Here is a 19,750-nt window from a genome sequence, read left to right as displayed (position 1 = left end):
TTTATTTCACCATCTTTCTCCTTTTTCATAGTTGTCATATCTTTATAACTTTGGGGATCTCAAGCATACATTCTGAAATTTTTCTCTGGTGCTCCTGTAGTAAAAAAATTTTCAGAAGTATAATCAGCCTCTGAATCTTTAGGATAATGTTAAGTTTTTCTCCTGAACTATGTTTTTCATAAACTCCATGGGTTTTTTTTTCTGTTTATTCACACTTAATGAGGAAAGTGTTTTCCAATACTGTAAGGATTTTCTCTGAATTCCCACCTGGGCCTGAGCAGAATTCTCCTCTCAGATCAACCCAGGGGACAAGGAAATGGGTTAATTGCCTTGCTTCTAGCTCAAGTTTCATAATCTGGCAGATTACCTGCTGACTGAGGCACACTTATCTACTTTTCTTACTGCCTGGTTCTCTAACACCAAACAGAATAGAGACATTTAAAACCACAATCCCGTGAATACACTATTACCAGGATTCTTCATGATTTTGCCTTAATTTACAGACCTGGATATCCTCCTTCAGGATGGCATTACCACTTTCTCTCCAGGGCCTGTGTACCACTTTCTAGGAGTTGTGGTTGCTGAGGAGCATGAAATGTGAGGAGAAGGAAAATAACACCAGCATAGTACAGGGACCCCTGGTTGAGCTACCATGTCTCTGAGCCAGAGACCTAAGAGTAACAGGGAATTTAAGCTCCTCTCTACCACTTATAAACCTTGAAGGTTTTTCTGTTGTAAAAAGTAAAGCATAATAAGCAGGCAATAGAGCTCCATCAAATTGTCATGGCAAACTCCAAGAATCTCATAACTATCAGTCTGATTTTTCAAAAGTGGGTAAGTCTATCTCTTTTATGGGTATTTCAGAGGGAATATAGGAGAGGATAATTCAGTCACTGTTGGCCAATTACTATTTTAAATAACCAAGAAAGCTTTTCTAACAACTGGCATTATCAGACAATGGAATATGACACTGTATGAACTTTTCAGGATAGAATACATTCCTACAGAAACTAGGTGCTCATGGAAGAGCAATGGCTATGTTACAGGGAGGCTGACAGATGAATTCTTAAGCCCTTCCCAAAGTCTAAGAGTCTAGGAAATAACATATTTAATTAATTTAGCTACCTAAATATTGTTTCAATAAATATTTTATTAAATTTCTTATATGGGATAATTTGCATACTGTTAGACTCCTTTAATTAACAAAACATATGGCTTTGATAGGGAAAACATGCCTAAAAATTCTCACAGCTAACAGTGGTACGCACATGTTCAAGATAAAGTTGTTTTTCACTTAGGCTCAAAATTCCTTTCTTTAAAAAAAAAGTAAATAAAAAAGTACTTTCCTGGTCTTAGGCAAGCTGAAAGAGGCCTACTTTTTAAAACTGTAAATAAAGTATTTTGACTGATCTAGAACAACATATTGGTATGAACTCTTTGCAATCTAAAGCCAAAAAGTAACTTATTTTGAAAATACTTTCAATTCATTTTTAGTTCAGTAAAGACAAAGATGACTGCATGAAGCTAACTTGTCTACTTGCTTTGTTATCAGGTACTTCATACAGCACTCATTCACATCAAATGGTACCTTTAACAGATCATGTTCCCCAGCATTTGCTGCATAACTCCATATAAGTTTTCTGGTACCAGTGGGATCTTCCCAGGCAAAGAGTCGAACTTGTCTTGGCAGCAATACCATTTCTTCCTGTGACCCACTGAAATGCAAGCAACAGAGGGAAGATTAAAATATCCTGGCCTTGAGAAACCTAGACCCGTGGTTTATTGAGGAAAGGACTGGCGCAAACATCTTATAAAACTGCCTTTGTTAATAAAACACAACTCTGCCTAAAAATAAGTACCCTAAAATGTCCAATTAACTAATGATTTTGAAGCTTGAGGGAACAGAATACTGCCCTTTCTGAAGCTGCAGTATACTCTGAACTGATCTAGGCAAGATCACACTAATGAAATTCATTAAAGTAAACAGACTGGTACATCAGAGTTCATCTATAGAAAAGGCTGTGAATAGTAAAAAAATTTTTTTAATTAAAAAAAAATTATTTGGCTGTGCTGATCTTAGTTGTAGCATGCAGGATCTTCATTGCCATGTGTAGGATCTTCATTAGGGCATATGGAATCTTTAGTTGTGGCATGTGGAATCTTTAGTTGCGACATGTGGGATCTAGCTCCCTGACCAGGGATCAAACCCGGGACCCCTGCATTGGGAGCACAGAGTCTTAACCACTGGACCACAAGGGAAGTCCCAATAGTAAATTTTTTAGTAGCAGAAGAACTTTACTTGGTGCTCAAATTTAAGATTTTAATCAAATGCAACGCAAAAGAAATAAGCTCAGAGGAAAAGTAATTGGGTCCATGTATCACTGCTACTCAAAGGGTGGTCTGTGGACCAGCAGCATTAGCATTACCTGGAGGCTTGCTGGAAAGTGAAAAATTCTGAGCCCCACTTAAAACCTACTAAATCAGAACCTACATTTTAACAAGATTTCTAAGGGATCTTAATATTGATATGTAAGTTTAGAAGTATTGGTCTGGATAATACAAAAGACTTTCCAGAGAACTAAAATAAAACAAAAAGTAACCCAATTAGGGTTTAATCCCAATGTATGCTTTTAAATCTCTCAGCAGATTCAAGCCATGAGAGTTATGAATACGTTAAATCTGCAAGGCATTATTTTATATATATACATATATAATGTATATTATTATTTTATATTTTATATATACATATAAAATAATGCCTTGAAGATTTATAATAATAATTCTTTGCAAATATATATTACATATTTTAAGGATTTAAAGCTATCTGTTATATCATTATTTAATGGCATTACTCAAGCCAAATGATAGCACAGACAAGAACAACAAAATTCCTATCAGACTGTACTATAATACATTCAACACCACTACTTAATCTTCTACTTTAATCTTTCTTTAATCTTCTGCCCTCTTATTTAATCTTCTACTATTCCTACCAAAAAACTAGACACAGATTTACAGGGAGAGGTTCACTGAGCATCACCAGACTACAAAAGAATGATAATACTTAAACAGGTTCACAATTCCTTACGTGCAATTCTGAAGTTTAAGAAGCTCCAAAACTCCAAATATTTTTCTGTAAGTTTGGTGTCAAACGTCATGTGGCAGCAAAACTTGATCTGAACTGATGTGAAACTGTTAACGGTTTCATTTATCCCACTTACTGTGAAGGTTCACAACTTTTGCTACAGGAATACTAATGTGTTTGGTTATAGAGTACTGTCTCAAAACCTGCTACGGGAATTAGCAATAAACATCATGTATCCCTATTACCTTTCTAAAATCTGAAAACATGTAGAATGTGAAACACACCTAGCTCCAAGTATTTCCTAGAAGGGACTGTGGACCAGTAAAAGCAAATGAGATTTTCCAAGAACCCTTTCTTTTCATACCTCTGTTTATATGTGAGGATGTTCCATGGTGTGTGGTTTACTATTAGGGCAGGTGCGGATCCCTCATGGTAATCAGAAAAGCTTATGACAGTTGAATGTGGAGCGGTATCTACATCCACCAAGATACCCCCATTCTATTGTAGAAAAAAAAAGAGTACGTTTGAAGTATTGGTTTAAACTGCACATGGTACATTTAGAATTTCAATCACTTATATAGATATTACAAAGTTGGTTTTCTTAAGTTCTTACTGAAAAGCATACTGGCTCTGATCTCTTACAAATATATGTATAGCATTATATATTGATATTTTAGTATACTTTCAATTAATTATCAGTATATTTTATAGCATGTCTTAATAAAATATTTTAAAGCAAACTTTAAAAATCAAAGACATTTTATTTTAAAACAGGAAAACTTACCAGATCTTCTAAGCTCAATAAAGTGCCATTATCCTGTTGGTTATAAAAGAAGGGCTTGGAGGATCCTTCATAGCCTACCACTCTCACACAAAGTTTGCCTGAAAATTTTTCAGGCCAAAATGGAAGGTACTGAAAGTATAAAAGTTAATATCAGTCTTAAAACAATACTATAGTATAAATAAAACAGTGGCTAATAAAGTTTCCAATTCTAATTCAGATCATGATTCAATTACTAAGTTTCTTCAAATAGCCCCTCTACATCTAATATTAAGATTACTGACAATATAATGATTATTTATGAAGCCAAAAAAACTCCATCAGAAGAATAGATATATTAGTCTTTTCTTATGGGCTAATTACAATATGAGAAACTGAAGTGCTATTAAGAACATCTCAAGTATCTTGAATATTTAAAAATTATAATCTTAATAACATTTGCTTTTATGTATAACCCATTTTAATTCCTTAATCACTATGAATTCTTTCACGGAATATCTTAACCTAGATAAACCAGAAGACAACTGAAGGCAGAGGACCTTGCTGGAAGTCCTGACACTATCCTCCAGGCTGTCTGATCTTAATCAAATCATGCACCTTTTTGAGCCTGTTTCCTTATCTGTAAAACTGAGATTATAGTTCCTAAAAAGAAAGTTCCCTCTGTTATAGAATACTGGGTAAATTCTATTTCTAAAAAAAAATACTACTGCAATCAAACTCACATCAAAGATAAAAAGATAAGCAGCATTTATTTGTTGCCAAGTCTATGGAGATCATTCCAAGTGCCTTGGAAAGGCCATGCCTCTTAGAGGTCTAACTGTGTTTGTAGTGTAATTGGAATCCTTCTCTTAAGCTTTTGCTAAATATTTTTAAAAATAATTTTAGAATTCTTTTGAGATGTACAGAAGAACAGTCCTATCCTTAGGTCAGGTGGCTTGGTTGAAAACTCGGGCAAATTCAAGAGCTAACACTTGTCTTTGCATCTGTCCTCTCCCCACTCTTTCCTTAATTCTCTTCACGTTTCATCTTGTTGAGTCTGCAAAAGTTTAGTTCAAATGCCAGCTCTTCTATGAAACTTTTCCTTTTGATCTAGACCACAATGATCTCAACCTCCAATAACTTTACTGACCTAAAAAAGTAAGATTCAATTTCCTTCTCTGTAAAGCAAGGTGGTTGAATTTTTGGAATTTTTCAAGGAAACTTCCAGCTCATCTATTCAGAGATCCTATAACCACCTATAACTTACCATACACTATCTTCTTCTCTATGTATTAATTTATATGAGTATTAAGCCCTCCAACAAGATTAGATGCTTCTTGAATACAAAGACGTTACCTTGCTATTGACACAATACATAGTACTTTATGTAAATTTTACAGTACATACCCATATTTATACATATAGGAAGAACTAGAGAATGAGTGTTAACAGTCTAGACTGAGCTAGTGGTAAATATTATCCACAATTTTTTTCTTCTTTTTTAACATATGCTTATAGTATGAAATAAAAGTCTTTCAAAGCTGGCTGTCATATTTTAACCCACAAATATGGTAGCAAAGTGAGTATGACAGAGATATATATAATTCTTATTTATATGTCTATATTTATTTGTACATTTTAGGAGTCAGTTGTATTAAAGGAAAATATTACCTCTGAAGAAGCAATATAGTTCCATTTATTAGTTGGCATTGAGCCATCAGGTGCAATTTCACCAACTTCTAGTTCTAGTGATGACTTGTTCACAACAGTATAAAAGGGAGTCAAAGTAACTATTCGTGTAAGATTAAAACTGCTCATTTTGATGCTAACACCAACCTGTAAAAAGTAAACAAGCTTATCATTTCCCAGTACTTTACATAGCTTGAAATACACACACACACACACACACACACACACACACACACACACCATTCACATACAGCCTTCTTAAAATATTTTAAAATAAGATTTCTTAAATAAAGTAACTGCTAAGAGTCATATTCCATGACTGATAATCTTCTCACTAAGAAGAAAAATTTTGGTTCCTTAGTTTGGCTCCATCAGAAACAAATTCAAGAAATATCACTCAGTAATTTAACTAATGGTGACTTATAATAACAAACTTAATTTAAAAAAATCCTTTACTTTTTAACATTCCAAAATAAATTGTTTTAAAATTAGTGTACAGGCTCGATTTTTGCTACTTTATTAACTCTGCTATCAATAAAATAAAATAAAAATTTCAAAATGGGGGCCTCCCTGGTGGCGCAGTGGTTGAGAGTCCGCCTGCCGATGCAGGGGATACGGGTTCATGCCCCGGTCTGGGAGGATCCCATATGCCGCGGAGCGGCTGGGCCCGTGAGCCATGGCCGCTGAGCCTGCGCGTCCGGAGCCTGTGCTCCGCAACGGGAGAGGCCACAACAGTGAGAGGCCCGCATACCGCAAAAAAAAAAAAAAAAAAAAAAAAAAAATTTCAAAATGGTAATAAAACAAGTCAACTTGTATCAGATTATTCAAATTTTCTCAGTCAAACTTAAGATTTAAGAAACATTTGGCAGGGAGTGGTATGGAATGCAGATTCTAGTATATTCTGAATATTTACCAAGTTGCTTACTTGTATGGATTCAACTGTCTGCCTTAAACTTTGACAAATTCAAGTTTTGCTTTGATACTAGTGGTCCTAGAAATTACTAGAGAGATATAACAGTCCTCCACGTAATACTTTGAATTCACATTTCTGTACCCCTTAGGATCCAGCTCATTTACTGATGAAAATGTGAATGAAATCAGAAGTAAATAAGCAAGCAAAATCTTACCAGGTATTCCATATTGTTGGCAGGACACTTCACACACCCATAATTTCCCACTGTATCCAATGAAAAACCACTGGACCATGAACTGGTTGAAATTTTTAACTGTACCTACACCAGAGAACACAAACAATCATATAAGAAATCTAAAACACTATATTGATTTTATTTGATGGAATGCTGCTAGACCACTAGAAATTTATTTAGTAACATGAGACAGAAAAATATAACCAAAGGCATGCTGCAAATGGGTAACAGAACCACAGAAACTCTAGGGGACAATGTAATATTTAAAAGCAGAGCTCTGACCTTCCCATTCACCTATGCAATGAGTATAGTGAATTTAAAGATGTATACCAGGGCCTCCCTGGTGGCGCAGTGGTTGAGAGTCCGCCTGCCGATGCAGGGGACACGGGTTCGTGCCCCGATCCCGGAGGATCCCACGTGCCGCGGAGCGGCTGGGCCCGCGAGCCATGGCCGCGGGGCCTGTGTGTCCGGAGCCTGTGCTCCGCAGCGGGAGAGGCCACAGCAGTGAGAGGCCCGCGTACAGCAAAAAAAAAAAAAAAAAAAAAAAAATAAAGATGTATACCAATGCGACCTTCTGTTATTTGAAAAGGAATTAAAATGTAAAATGATATTTTCCAGTGTTAGACTTTTGATACAGAGCTAACGAATTCTTAAAGTTTTAGCACACAGCGAATTTATGCTTTTAACATTATTCAGCAAACAATAAAGGAAAAATGTTGTGATAAGCAGAATGGAAGACACAATTCCTGTCTTCAATGAGCTTCCAACTACACAAACAGATAGGAAATACATACTAATAATTATGATGCGAGACTCAATGTGATAACAACTATATAAAAGGGATAATATGCAATCAAGGTGAGAGGGTAAAAAGTTTACTTCTGGCTATGGGATTCAGATAAAGTTGTATAGAAGAGATCTAATTCTGCTCCTGTATTAACCTCCATCCACCCAATAGATTATAAAATACCTGAGTACAACCAGAGGTCAGACACATAAACAAGTACAATATCAAGTATTAATCAAAACTCTAAGACACAGGTTCTCAAAGTGTGGTCTCTGGACCAGCACGATCAGCAACACCTGGCAATCTGTGGAAAATGCAAATTCTCAGACCCTACTCAGACCTACTGAATCGAACTATGGGGGTCTGACCCAGCAATCTGTTTTCAAAGCCCTCTAGGTGATTCTAACGCACACTGAGATTTGAGAAGCACTTCTCTAAAAGAACACAGATGGAATATCTAGCCCCACTTTAGATGGTCAGAGAATCCTTCACACATGTCAGGCTGGAGCAGACTGCCAAAGGATGAACAGTGGATAACCAGAAAACATGAGGCAGACAGGCAAAGCACAGAGCAAGAGGCATTCTAGGCAGAGAGTGCAGCCATACAAAGGCATAGAGGTAAACAAACTATACTAAGATGTGAGTATGAAAAGGAAAGAAGGGACCAGAGCATAAAGGATCAGGCCTTACACATGAGGTTTCTCTCACAAAGGCCTGCTTTAGTGCTTCACACATAGGAGGGCTCAGTTAAAATAAACCAAATTCAACTGTTCTATCTTTTGAAATGCCATTGCATCACTGGTAACCTACATAAAATCAAGGTTTCTACTTGACACTATGTCAAGAACAGAAGTAATTCTAGGGGCACCAGAGAAAAAGGTAACTCAGCCTTGGGGCACTATTGTTGTTATTTCCTAATATCCCACTTAACCGTGTATTCCTTAAAAGTCCTCTTGTACCTAATTCATACCTGTGACACTGAGCAAAGAGGTTAGCATGGCATTAGATAAACAATAAACAGGTAATTTGTTTTATCAACAAAAACACACCTTATTTTTACTAAAAATGTTCTTCTTCTTGAAAGAGAATAAAATAATATCCCTAAAATCAGCTGGATGTTTCACATGAATTTCTTCTGAACGATACTGGAGAACCCGAGAAGTCTTGTTGATTAGCCAATAGGGACTAAAGATGGATAGCTCCATCTGGCTGCCAATTCGCTTGACATGTACTGACAGGTCAACTGTCAACGCTTCTGTGGAGTCAGAAGAAAAATACACAAGAAAGAATTCGGGAAGTGTATCACATATACGGAAATGTCCATTCCAGTTTTTGCCCTGATATTTCACCAGAACTAATTCCATTATTTCTCCATTGATTCTCGAATGTAGAACATTGGCAGCACTGCCTCCTGCTAGCTCATGAGTTTCTGCTGTTCCCTAAAAACAAACAAACAAAAACTATATTTGCTTACCAATTTTTTAAAAACCTCTGCAATAATGTCCATATTTTATACAAACACTAAGTAACCTACCAGATTCACATTAACTGACAAGTCTTCAAGGTACCATCTTACATATTATGAATATCCAACAATTACTAATGATTACAAATAAAACACTATATCATAGCCAAAGTCAGAAACTGTCTTTTGGTCATTAGCAGGCCAATGGTTATAATTGAGAAAGAGACCTGTGCCAAGAATCAAAGGCTGGACTCCGGAACACTGGCTGTTTTCCATTAACAGCTATGTCATTAAATGAGCCACTTAATTGCCTGGACTTCAGCTTCATCCTTTATTCACATACTACACCTAATGGTTCTCATACAAGTAGAATAAGAAAAGTGATATCCAGCTATGCTGACAAGCTATCTAAGGTGGAACTACTTTAAAAATGAGTAATAGCAACATAATAAATTAGGCTTCCTTACCAAAAGCATCTCTTGTATAAATACTACTTAGTTCATCTAATTAATTTTATTCTCCGCAACTCAGGCATGGCTCATTGTCAGACAAAGAAAATAAATTTAGGTTCCAAATACTTTCTAGATTTTTGTATTTTGGTATGTTGTGGTATGTAGAAATTTAAATATATTTATCATACTTCATTACTAGAAAATGTTCCCTAATATTTTTTAAGACAGTAATTATTTTTCAGTTCAACAGAAACTTGAACCAAATAATCATCACTTTAAAACAAAAAACTTTAAAATTAACTTCATAATAAATTAAGATGAAGTATTTTCTCACTGGCATTTTTCCATACTTTAGCTAAGAGAATTATACTTAGATAATAAAAAGACTATTATAATTATTAATTTAGAGCAGATGCAGCAGAGTTCAGTGGTGGAGAACAAGGAACCAAATTGCTTAGGTTTAAATTCCAGCTCTACTATTTATTAGCTGTGGGATCCTGGACGTATCACTTAACCCCTCTGTGACTCAGCTTCCTCATCTGTAAAATGGGTCTAATAACAGTACCTTCTTCAGGAAGTTATTGTAAGGACTAAATATGTTAATACATGTAAAATACATGACATAGTGGCTGGCACAAAGTAGATGTTATACCAGTTTTTGTTATTATTAATATTATTAAAGCATTACAAGTAGGTGAATGTAAAACACTGACCTCAATTAAAAATACCATTAAAAAAAAACAAACTAGAAATCACTCCATGTAATAATAAAAGTCAAGCAAAATGCAAGAGGCATACCTCAAGTAAATATCTTAGAGAATATGGGAGAAAATTCCGCAAAGTGACAGTAGGGTAAAGATGAATGATGTAAGCTGGATCCCAGTCTTTCCTGTGTGTACATATATAGCTTAATTCATCAGGCACAGCAATTGTATTGACTATAAGAGGTAAGAAGTTGACTTCTGTTGATGGACACTGCAGCATGCATCTGATTTCCCTGCTCCGATGAAGTTCTTCCTTCCAGGAAATGTACGTGGTGGATTCTTTGTACTGATTCTCTAAGATACCAGCTGGCTGAATGAACAGCTGACACCTACAGAAGAAGAAAACAGAGTGGGAAAACTGTTTTTACTGAGAATGTAAGAAAAAGAATCTCATTAATTCTTCTTGATAACTCTACAAGATAAGTACTATTATTCCTATCTTTACAGATAAGAAAAACAAGGCTAAGCAAGTTTAAGAAACTTGCCCAAAGTCACACAGCTGACTCATGGAGGTACCTTCTGGGAAAAAATACTCTGTAAAAAATGACAACTTAAAAAAAAAAGTCATTTCAAATACAAAGGCAATCTAATAAAAGTAAGTCTCAGAAAATTCTAAAACATCAAGTATACAACAAATTTCATCTGGTAAATTCAACAATACAAATGTATTTCTCTGTATGTCTCAAAACTGGCTTTTACAGATCTTTAGATAATAAGAATTATTATGATGTAGAATATAGATATTTTACTTTTTTCTAGAATAAAGATCCTAATTCACAGAATTAAAAATGTATATTATGAACCTTTTATATCAACATATTCAAGGAAGTATCTACCTATATGAATCTAAAGGAACATGGAACTCCTCTTCAGGTCTGGCTACTCCAATGCGCTCCAATAACTTCACATTCTTAACATATTTATAGATGATGAAAGCAATAGAGAAATGGTTTTTAATCTGTTGGACAAAAAAACATACAAGTTGTTTAAAAAGATGTAGACATTCAAAAGAAAAATGTGAGCCACACACAATCACTTTTAGATCTAAGCCCAATATTGGAAGATACTTTTATGGTAATTGAAAAGTTTTAAGATATTTAAGGAGCTATATATATATATGAAACTTGATGTTTAAACAGAAGTTAAAAATTATTAGGATATTCACATGTTCATATATTACAGACTGATTTTTTAGTGTGTACTATTATCTTTCAAATACGTATTAATCTTTGAGGATTTCAGTCATAATATTTTCCTCATTACAACCTTTTCTCAATGCACCATACAACTAAACAGAAAAGGATAGTAAAGGAAACATGAGGTAAATAAATACAGTACAATCCTTCCTTAACTACAGTGTAATATAGGTTGGAGCTAATAGTAAACTGAGAGACAATGACCAAAATTGGAAATCCTTTCATTTTTATCTGATGTTATAGGTAGGAAGAAATATTGTTCTGCTGACCATATGCTGAAATCTGTAATAATGCAGAGAAAAAGAAAAATCGATAAAGCCTTAAAGGTGGAAAAAAATATTTATACAGATTAATATGCTAAAATTTTTTTCTGGGGAGACCATTTCAACATTCCTTCATACATACTTGAAAAATACAATACAAAGAGAATGGAATGTTATCCTATTTGACAACCAGCTATTACTGCAATATTCCTCAGTTCTGAATCTTTAAAGGAATAGACAAAAATTTCATTAATTTTAAACCCAGGAGACAACAAAAATGGGCTTTAAATTAACAACGGCATTTCATGAGACACTTAAAATGAAGAATATTACAAAAGTAAGTTGGACAGGAAATACCCAGTTCAAACTATTATTTATTTCTGAACAATCAGTACTGACCTAATGAAGTTTTATTATATTCCTATATTCAGCCAAATGATTTAATATTTCTTGATATACTTAAAGGAACACAATTCACTTTAATGCATTACCTGCAGAGGCGAACGAAGGGTAATTACTTTGTTCCCTTCAGTTGCATCTATTTGTACCACAAGTGAGTCAAAATGACTGGCATTGGGATTCCATACATTATACAATCGCCGTCCAGGTCTGGCAACAGGGACTTTTGTAACTTCCGTATATCCATGAGGTGCTAAGTCAGAGCATAAGTGAGAAGCATTCCAAATACTAATTTACCTAAGTTTTTATAAGAGATCAGGAGCAGCACCTCAAAATAATGACAAGAGTATTCTTCCTCATGACTAGAAATGTAGACTACACAAAATTCTTTTCTAAGACACAGCAGCTAACAAAGAAAGGAAACTAGTTATAAAATTTTTTGACCCCAAACAATTTCTCTTGGGGTTTTAAATGTATTAAAACAAACAAAATCCAACTTGTTCCTTATTTTCTCAACTGTATAACAATAAAAATCGCTTTTTTTTGAAATGGTGATAACTACTGTCAACATTTTAAGACTTCTGAATATAGTTATTTTCTCTCCTCACTGAACTCCAGTCCCTTCTGAAGCATACTACATACTGTACTATTTAAGCACATAGAAATAATCTAGTTTTCTAAGGTAATTCTTAAATTAATCACGTTTAATTTTCTCAAGTTTAGAGGAAGAAAACAAAAGTTTATCAACTATTTGTTTCAAGCCTTTAGAAATGTTGTCTCTCAAGGTTATCTGCAGCAAATATTTTTCCATATTTTATCAAAAATAAGCTGACACCAGTAATTCTGAAGATACCCTTAAAAATAGCATAAATATAGCATACCAAAGGTCAGAGAGAAGAGGGAGCTCTCCTGACGGCTCAGTGTAGATAGTTTCCCTTGACATGAAGGTTCCATGCTGGCATATTCCAATTCCAATTTCTGACCGGCATCAACATCACACACATCACTTTTCTCAAGGGAGCCCATCACTCGGAGATTATGACTGGGCTGCACCTTAATGGGAACACCTACAGAATTTGTTACTGTAAAAGGTGCCCTGTCTTTTAAAGAGTAGTCAAAAGTAGAAGCAGTGCCCTCTGAAAAACCCTGAAAAGGAACACAACAACACAATAAAACTTTTGCAAAATTCAAAATATTTTTTCAAAACCTAAATTTCAACTACACATTTTTTAGAAACAAATGTTGATGACAGGGCTTCCCTGGTGGCGCAGTGGTTGAGAGTCCGCCTGCAGATGCAGGGGACACGGGTTCGTGCCCCGGTCCGGGAAGATCCCACATGCCGCGAAGCGGCTGGGCCCGTGAGCCATGGCCACCGAGCCTGCGCGTCCGGAGCCTGTGCTCCGCAACGGGAGAGACCACAACAGTGAGAGGCCCGCATACCGCAAAAAAAAAAAAAAAGAAAATGTTGATGACAAACAAAAATAATTCACACGTTTCAATTTAAAATTCCATTTGAAATAGTCCAAGCAAGAACCAAACTATGAAATAGTCCAAGCAAGAACCAAACATACTTTTGCTAAATTGTTGAAAACATTAAGACAGCTTTTGGATATTGTTATATTCATTGTATCTCCTGAAGAAATAACAATTTCTGTTTCTGGCTCAGGAAGTAGAATAAAATAATCTCCTGGCATCAAACTTTTATCCTGGACTGGATTCTTCTTTACCTATGACGATAAATACATAGCAAATTTATTAGCCAATGAGTAATAAAATTAAAATACTCTTGATAGAGTCAAGGTTAAATTCTCCTAACATTGTCACTTTATATTAAGGCTCCTCAAAAGTCTCATTTTCAAAAATATTCAGTGCTTCACCCTGACTTAGCACAAGTCAGCATTCTTTCTTTCAGTGTGTAGTCCACGCATAGGGAAATGTTTAGAATTGTGCCATGGAAGGACTCCAAGTGAGTTACAGTATTTGTCTTTTGTGCATTCACCAGAGAAAGCTATTTAACCAGTGTCACCTAATTGGTCATTTTACGTTGATGAGCACTTTAAGAGGACCCTGAAGTCTAAACTGATCCTTATCAGAAGTAACATCTGGAATTCCTTCTACTTTTTACCAGTAACACCTATAAATAAGTAATATGATAAGCTTTCAACCAGCCATCAGATTCCATCATAGTTTTCGTTCTAAAGGCATTTCAAAAGTCTTGTAAAACATTCTTTGTTAGCCTGCCTACTCCAAAGAGAGGTAGGTCAGAAATATTACTTCTGCTTTACTGAGAGGAAATTAGGACACAGGTTAAGTGACTGCTCATCTTTAAAATAAGAATCTGCTAAGTCAATTTCAATGCCTCACACTTGAGTCAAGTTGCCCCAGAGAAGTATGCTGTGATAATTTGTGAAGGGTATAAAACTTGTGTTCCTGTTAATCTAGGAAGATGTGTTTCAGTATGTAGGACTCTGTAGTGTTCTCAGGAAGTACCATAAAGAGATGACACAAAGAATTCATGAACCAGAATAGCAGTTCTTGGATTTTTTGGTCCCTTAAAATGACTGAGGATCCCAAAAAGCTTCATTTGTGTGGGTTATTATCTATCAGTATGTACTCTATGAGAAACTAAAACTGAGAAAATTTTAAATATTCACTTAAAACCAACAATTACATGTTAACATAAATAATATTTTAATGAAAAATAACCATTAAAAATACATAGTGAGAAGAGGAGTATTTACAAATCTCTTTAGTGCAAGCCTTAAGAGAAGACAGGTGGACTCATTTCTAATTTTGTATTCAATCTGCTGCAAAATTGCATAGTCTCTGGAAAATTCCACTGTATGCCCATGAGAGAATGAGAATGAAAATGATATATAATGTCTGAATATTATTATGAAAAGAATTTTGATCCCATGATCCTCTAAAAGGGCCTCAAGGATCCTGGACTACATCTTGAGAATCTCTGAACTAAAAAATATATATATATATAAATGAATGTACACAATGATATTATTTTATTATGATTTCCTTACAGCAAGCCTTAAATTCCATGGTCTCTTCCCCTCCAATCTCTCAATCAGTGGCTCCCATACAGCATGGGTCTCATTGTAATAATGAACCTGGAAAGGCACAGAATTATGAGTCTTAAAACATTAACTACGTATTTCTATAACCAGTAGGAAAAAATATTAAGTAATGTTATATGCCAATAACCATTTTAACAACACACCTAAGGACACAAAGGATATTTATAAAGAGGGTGCATTTTATTTTACTCTTACTTTGCTCCATAAACCGATTATTCAGCAAAAGAATCTTTAAAAAGTAATGACCAAATAAATAGTACTATACATGAATAAATTAAATGTTAGAATGTATTATCTATTCATATATATACTTGCTATGGTCATGCACACAAAAAAGCTCACTTCTTAATTCCTCCACTGTACTTTTAAGGAAGTTGCCTCTGAAGGTGGGTAATAATTCATGTGGTCATACCTCTAGTGTCATGTCAGCAGAAACAGCCATTAGGGAAGTCCAATTTTTAATGCTCCCTGAAAACTTAGACTCTGCCAATAATAGAGGTACAGTTCGATGCCCAAGGCCACATTCTAAGGTAACTTGAACTGACTGGACAACAACAGCACAATTTTCGTCTATCGGTGGATTTTCAATGTCTCTGAAATTTTCTGTTATTTCTGTGGCCATGTCAATACCAAGAAACCAAGAGTTATAATCACTAATAGATTTGACACCCCAAAGATGTTCCGTTTCCTTAGATATATCTTTGGATTCATCTTCTTTTGTCTTTGGAGACAGAGCAGCCATTATTGTCATCACAGTATTAAGAATTATGGGTGAAATCTTTAAAAAAGAAAGGAGAAAAAGATTTAGAATAAATTATTTCGCAGATGAGAAGAATTAATACATAACACACAAAATTTAAAGTAACTAATTACAATTTTAAATATATTAAATTAATAACTGAGGAAAACAAAAGAGAACACACAAAATCATGTGTCAAGTCAACTAACCTCAAAACAGTGATTTCTGCCCAGGTTATTCTAGAATTAAGTGACTAATGTGCATGTCAATTGTTGAAACCTAAAGTGAAATCAGTTAATTCAGAGTGAAACAGTGTTATGTGAACAGAAAAATGCAGAGGTGTAACTGAATTTTTCATTTTTCAACCAGCTGCATTAACTAAACCAAAGTATGTGATCCTCATCAAGATATACACACATGGTTTTCATTTGTCTTACTGACGTAGGAAACCTGAGAATCACCATGGACCCCCTTTCACCCTAAGATCTGAAAATTCCACCTCCTATTATCTTTGGATAGTATCTTTGCTCACCTCCTCATTCCAATCATTGTGTCTTAGTTCTTAGCAACGATGATGTCTTCCATGTCCTGTCAGCACCAGCTTGGGCCACCCACCACATGATTTCTCTAAAACCCAAATCTGAGCATGTCATTCCTATGTTTAAAATCTTCAACAACTCCCCATAACTTTCAGGGTAAGATTAAAACTCTCTTTAGCGTAGGACACAAACTTCTTTGTGACCTGATGCCTAATCAGTTAAGCCACCCATGGTTTCCCAAAGTTTCAGCAATACTGGGTTAAAGAAATTAAGTGGATTCCTTTACTGTTCACTTCTCACAACCCTTACTTGTTTAATATGCTAAGGAGATATGATTACATCACCAAAAGAAGGAGCGAGTATGCAGTACTTCCCAAACTTACCTGTCAACTGAATCCTTTTCTTCATTGCCTTATTAATGTCACCTATAATAGTGTTCTCAGTCCTACGACTCCACCACACCATTCTCCCCATCCACATGGGATCAACCCTCCAAGTCCTTAAAGGATTTTTCAAGCCTTTGCCTTTATGCATATTGTTGGTTCTGTCTAGGTAACCCTTTCCCTCTCTCTCCATCTAACCGCCCTCAGATGTTCAAAGCTCAGTTCAAGTAGCCCCACTTCCAGAAAGCTTCCCCTGATGTCCTAGTCTGAGCTGGAGGCTCCTGCCTGCACCCCCAAGACCACCTCATGCACACCTCTAGCACTGAAAGCTGAAAGTAATCACTCATTTACTTCTTTCTCTCACATATATCACTAAGTTTTTTGAATGTAGGGACCATGTACCCTCAGTACTTTGTACAGGACATTCTTCATACACAGTAAAGGCTCAAAAAATGTGTGCTCAATACATAAGTAAAGTGATATACAAAGACATGGAAAAACAATCCCTCAGCACCATAACCCACTGTCGCAGGCAAAATGCATGCAAATCCAAGTTTTCTCCCCATTTAGCATTTTAAGTCTGTAGAAAAGTAAATCTGTTAACAAAATACCATCTAAGACAAACCAGTAATTTAAAATATTGAGAGAAAAGTACTTTGGAGAGCAGATTGCTTTTTCAATACTACCAATGTAAGAGATAAAAAAAATTCTAATAATTTATTTCTGGCATACATCTGTCATTATAAATATTTTATAAGACAAATAAAACATTTAATCACATAATTATTAAATTCAACCAAACTACACCTCAAATAAAAGCCTAAAAATAACATTGCAAATAAAATAAGAGCAACCTCATTTCTCCATCCTTCCTTTCCTTCTCTTCCCACTTCATCTCTGCTCTCACCACCCAAACCCAATCTCCAACACACACACAAATATACTAGATAAAAACTATCCTGATCATTTAAAAGTGCAGTTCACCCTGAGCAACATGGGTTTGAACTGCGGGGGTTCACTTATATGTGGATTTTTTTTCAGTAGTAAATACTATGGTACTACACGAGCCACAGCTGTTTGAATCCGCAGATGCAGAACCTCAGACATGGAGGAATGCAGATTCTGAGGAACCGCATAAACCGAGGCCTGACTATAAAGTTAAAGCACTGCTAATCCCCACGTTGCTCAAGAGTCACCTGCACTCTTTCAAAGAAAACAGAAACAAACATTTGCATTAAAGAAAAATGTATTTTAATATTAGAGGTTTTTATTGATTACTAAATATGTGACTAGCATAATGCTCTAGATGTGAGAGTCATCAAAAGATAAGAAAAATAAGAATTGATTGTGGGACTTCCCTTGTGGCACAGTGGTTAAGAACCCACCTGCCAATGCAGGGGACACGGGTTCGAGCCCTGGTCCAGGAAGATCCCACAAGCCGCAGAGCAACTAAGCCCATGTGCCACAACTGCTGAGCCGGTGCTCTAGAGCCCCTGAGCCACTACTGAGCCCGTGTGCCACAACTACGGAAGCCCGCGTGCCTAGAGCCCATGCTCTGCAACAAGAGAAGCCACTGCAATGAGAAGCCTGCACACCGCAAGGAAGAGTAGTCCCCGCTCGCTGCAACTAGAGAAAGCCCACGTGCAGCAACGAAGACCCAATGCAGCCAAAAATAAATAAATAAATTAAAAAAAAAAAGAATTGATCTTCACCCAAATAATATGATAGGCACTAACCTTAATTATAAATTCTTCAACTTCAATATTTATATCTTCTTTTCCTGAAGCCCACGTACATTTTTTCATAAATAGAGAACAGGGCTGTAAGACCTAGAAACAAATAAATGAAATTTACTTATGAACATGTCTTAACTTAATTTGAGATCTTTAACTATAGTCTACAACTAGAAGCTAAAAGGCTAATTAAATTAGCTGAGAATCTCTTGTGAGGGCTCCTCCAAACTATAACAAGTCTATGACCGTTGGAAAGGACTTTAAGCGGTTCTGATGAATTCCTTTATGCCAAATTCTTAAGTAGTAATGCACATTTACTATTAGAAGTTTAAAATGTTTCCTTTTGCTAAAATGTCTTTTAAATGATGCCCTATGTAAAATACACTTTTAAGATATCTACAAAAATGAGCTAAGGACTATGGTAAGGTCTTACATTTGCAAAGAGGTAAATGAGGAAATGGAAATGGTATTTCATTATAATTTTTATGGTCACTAAATCACTTGAAAATGTTATTCTAAACAAACAGTTCTGTTAACACCTTTTAAAAAGACTATAGTAAGGTAGGTAAATGAACAGCTTCCAGATGATTAACAACAGGTCAGTCTTGAATTTCCTGTAAGGTCCTTATTAGAATAGATTTCAAATCTTCAAATTCGACGATTTATTAAAACCATGAAGGCTATGTTATTAAATACCATTAAAGAAACAAATAAAATGCACCTGAACTGAATGGGGGAACTAGTATGCATAACTTTCATTTTTAAAAAAGTAGGATGAGCTTTAAATACAATGATTAATATAAGCTTTCTCTGACATGTCAAAAGAAGATGATCCTGGGACTTCCCCTGTGGCGCAGTGGATAGGACTCTGCACTCCCAACGCAGGGGGTCCCTGGTCAGGGAACTAGATCCCACATGCATGCCACAACTAAGACCCGGTGCAACCAAAAAAAAAAAAAGATGATCCTGCTAAAAAGAATGTTTCATGATACAGTATAGATTAAGCTTAGCACTGCACTTCTTTATGCAAGTCACTTTGTCCATGAATTTTTTTAAATTTAAAATAACACTGCAAATGAGTCACATTATATAATGATGTTCTATAACATAAAATTATCAATTTAACATTAAAAAACATTTGGTACAGTAATAAATTTAATTAACTAAAACCATATTTTTCAACTATAATGTGAAAGCACAACTGAAGTTAATTTGTAATAAAGCAAAACATAATCTCTTTTGGGCACATGACTAATGAA

At 35.3% G+C, this 19,750-nt stretch overlaps 1 protein-coding gene across 2 annotated transcripts in view; it reads right to left on the bottom strand.

Moving 5' to 3' along the window:
• The window catches only part of VPS13C (vacuolar protein sorting 13 homolog C), a 183,144-nt gene that overhangs the window by 34,751 nt on the left and 128,643 nt on the right, over positions 1–19,750 (bottom strand). For both annotated transcript variants that reach the window (XM_060097248.1, XM_060097249.1), the window contains exons 51-64: positions 18,495–18,587; positions 15,510–15,875; positions 15,044–15,130; positions 13,580–13,735; positions 12,890–13,154; positions 12,101–12,261; positions 10,987–11,108; positions 10,185–10,479; positions 8,519–8,908; positions 6,662–6,766; positions 5,517–5,681; positions 3,870–3,998; positions 3,450–3,583; positions 1,589–1,715 (exon numbers count right to left, since the gene is read on the bottom strand). In XM_060097248.1, the coding sequence (XP_059953231.1) occupies positions 1,589–1,715; positions 3,450–3,583; positions 3,870–3,998; positions 5,517–5,681; positions 6,662–6,766; positions 8,519–8,908; positions 10,185–10,479; positions 10,987–11,108; positions 12,101–12,261; positions 12,890–13,154; positions 13,580–13,735; positions 15,044–15,130; positions 15,510–15,875; positions 18,495–18,587 (2,595 nt within the window). The remainder of the gene's footprint in view (positions 1–1,588; positions 1,716–3,449; positions 3,584–3,869; positions 3,999–5,516; positions 5,682–6,661; positions 6,767–8,518; positions 8,909–10,184; positions 10,480–10,986; positions 11,109–12,100; positions 12,262–12,889; positions 13,155–13,579; positions 13,736–15,043; positions 15,131–15,509; positions 15,876–18,494; positions 18,588–19,750) is intronic.

The sequence above is a fragment of the Mesoplodon densirostris genome, chromosome 4 (assembly GCF_025265405.1).
Source record: "Mesoplodon densirostris isolate mMesDen1 chromosome 4, mMesDen1 primary haplotype, whole genome shotgun sequence".
NCBI classification, from domain to species: Eukaryota; Metazoa; Chordata; class Mammalia; order Artiodactyla; family Ziphiidae; genus Mesoplodon; species Mesoplodon densirostris.
This window is presented reverse-complemented; position numbering and strand designations above follow the sequence as displayed.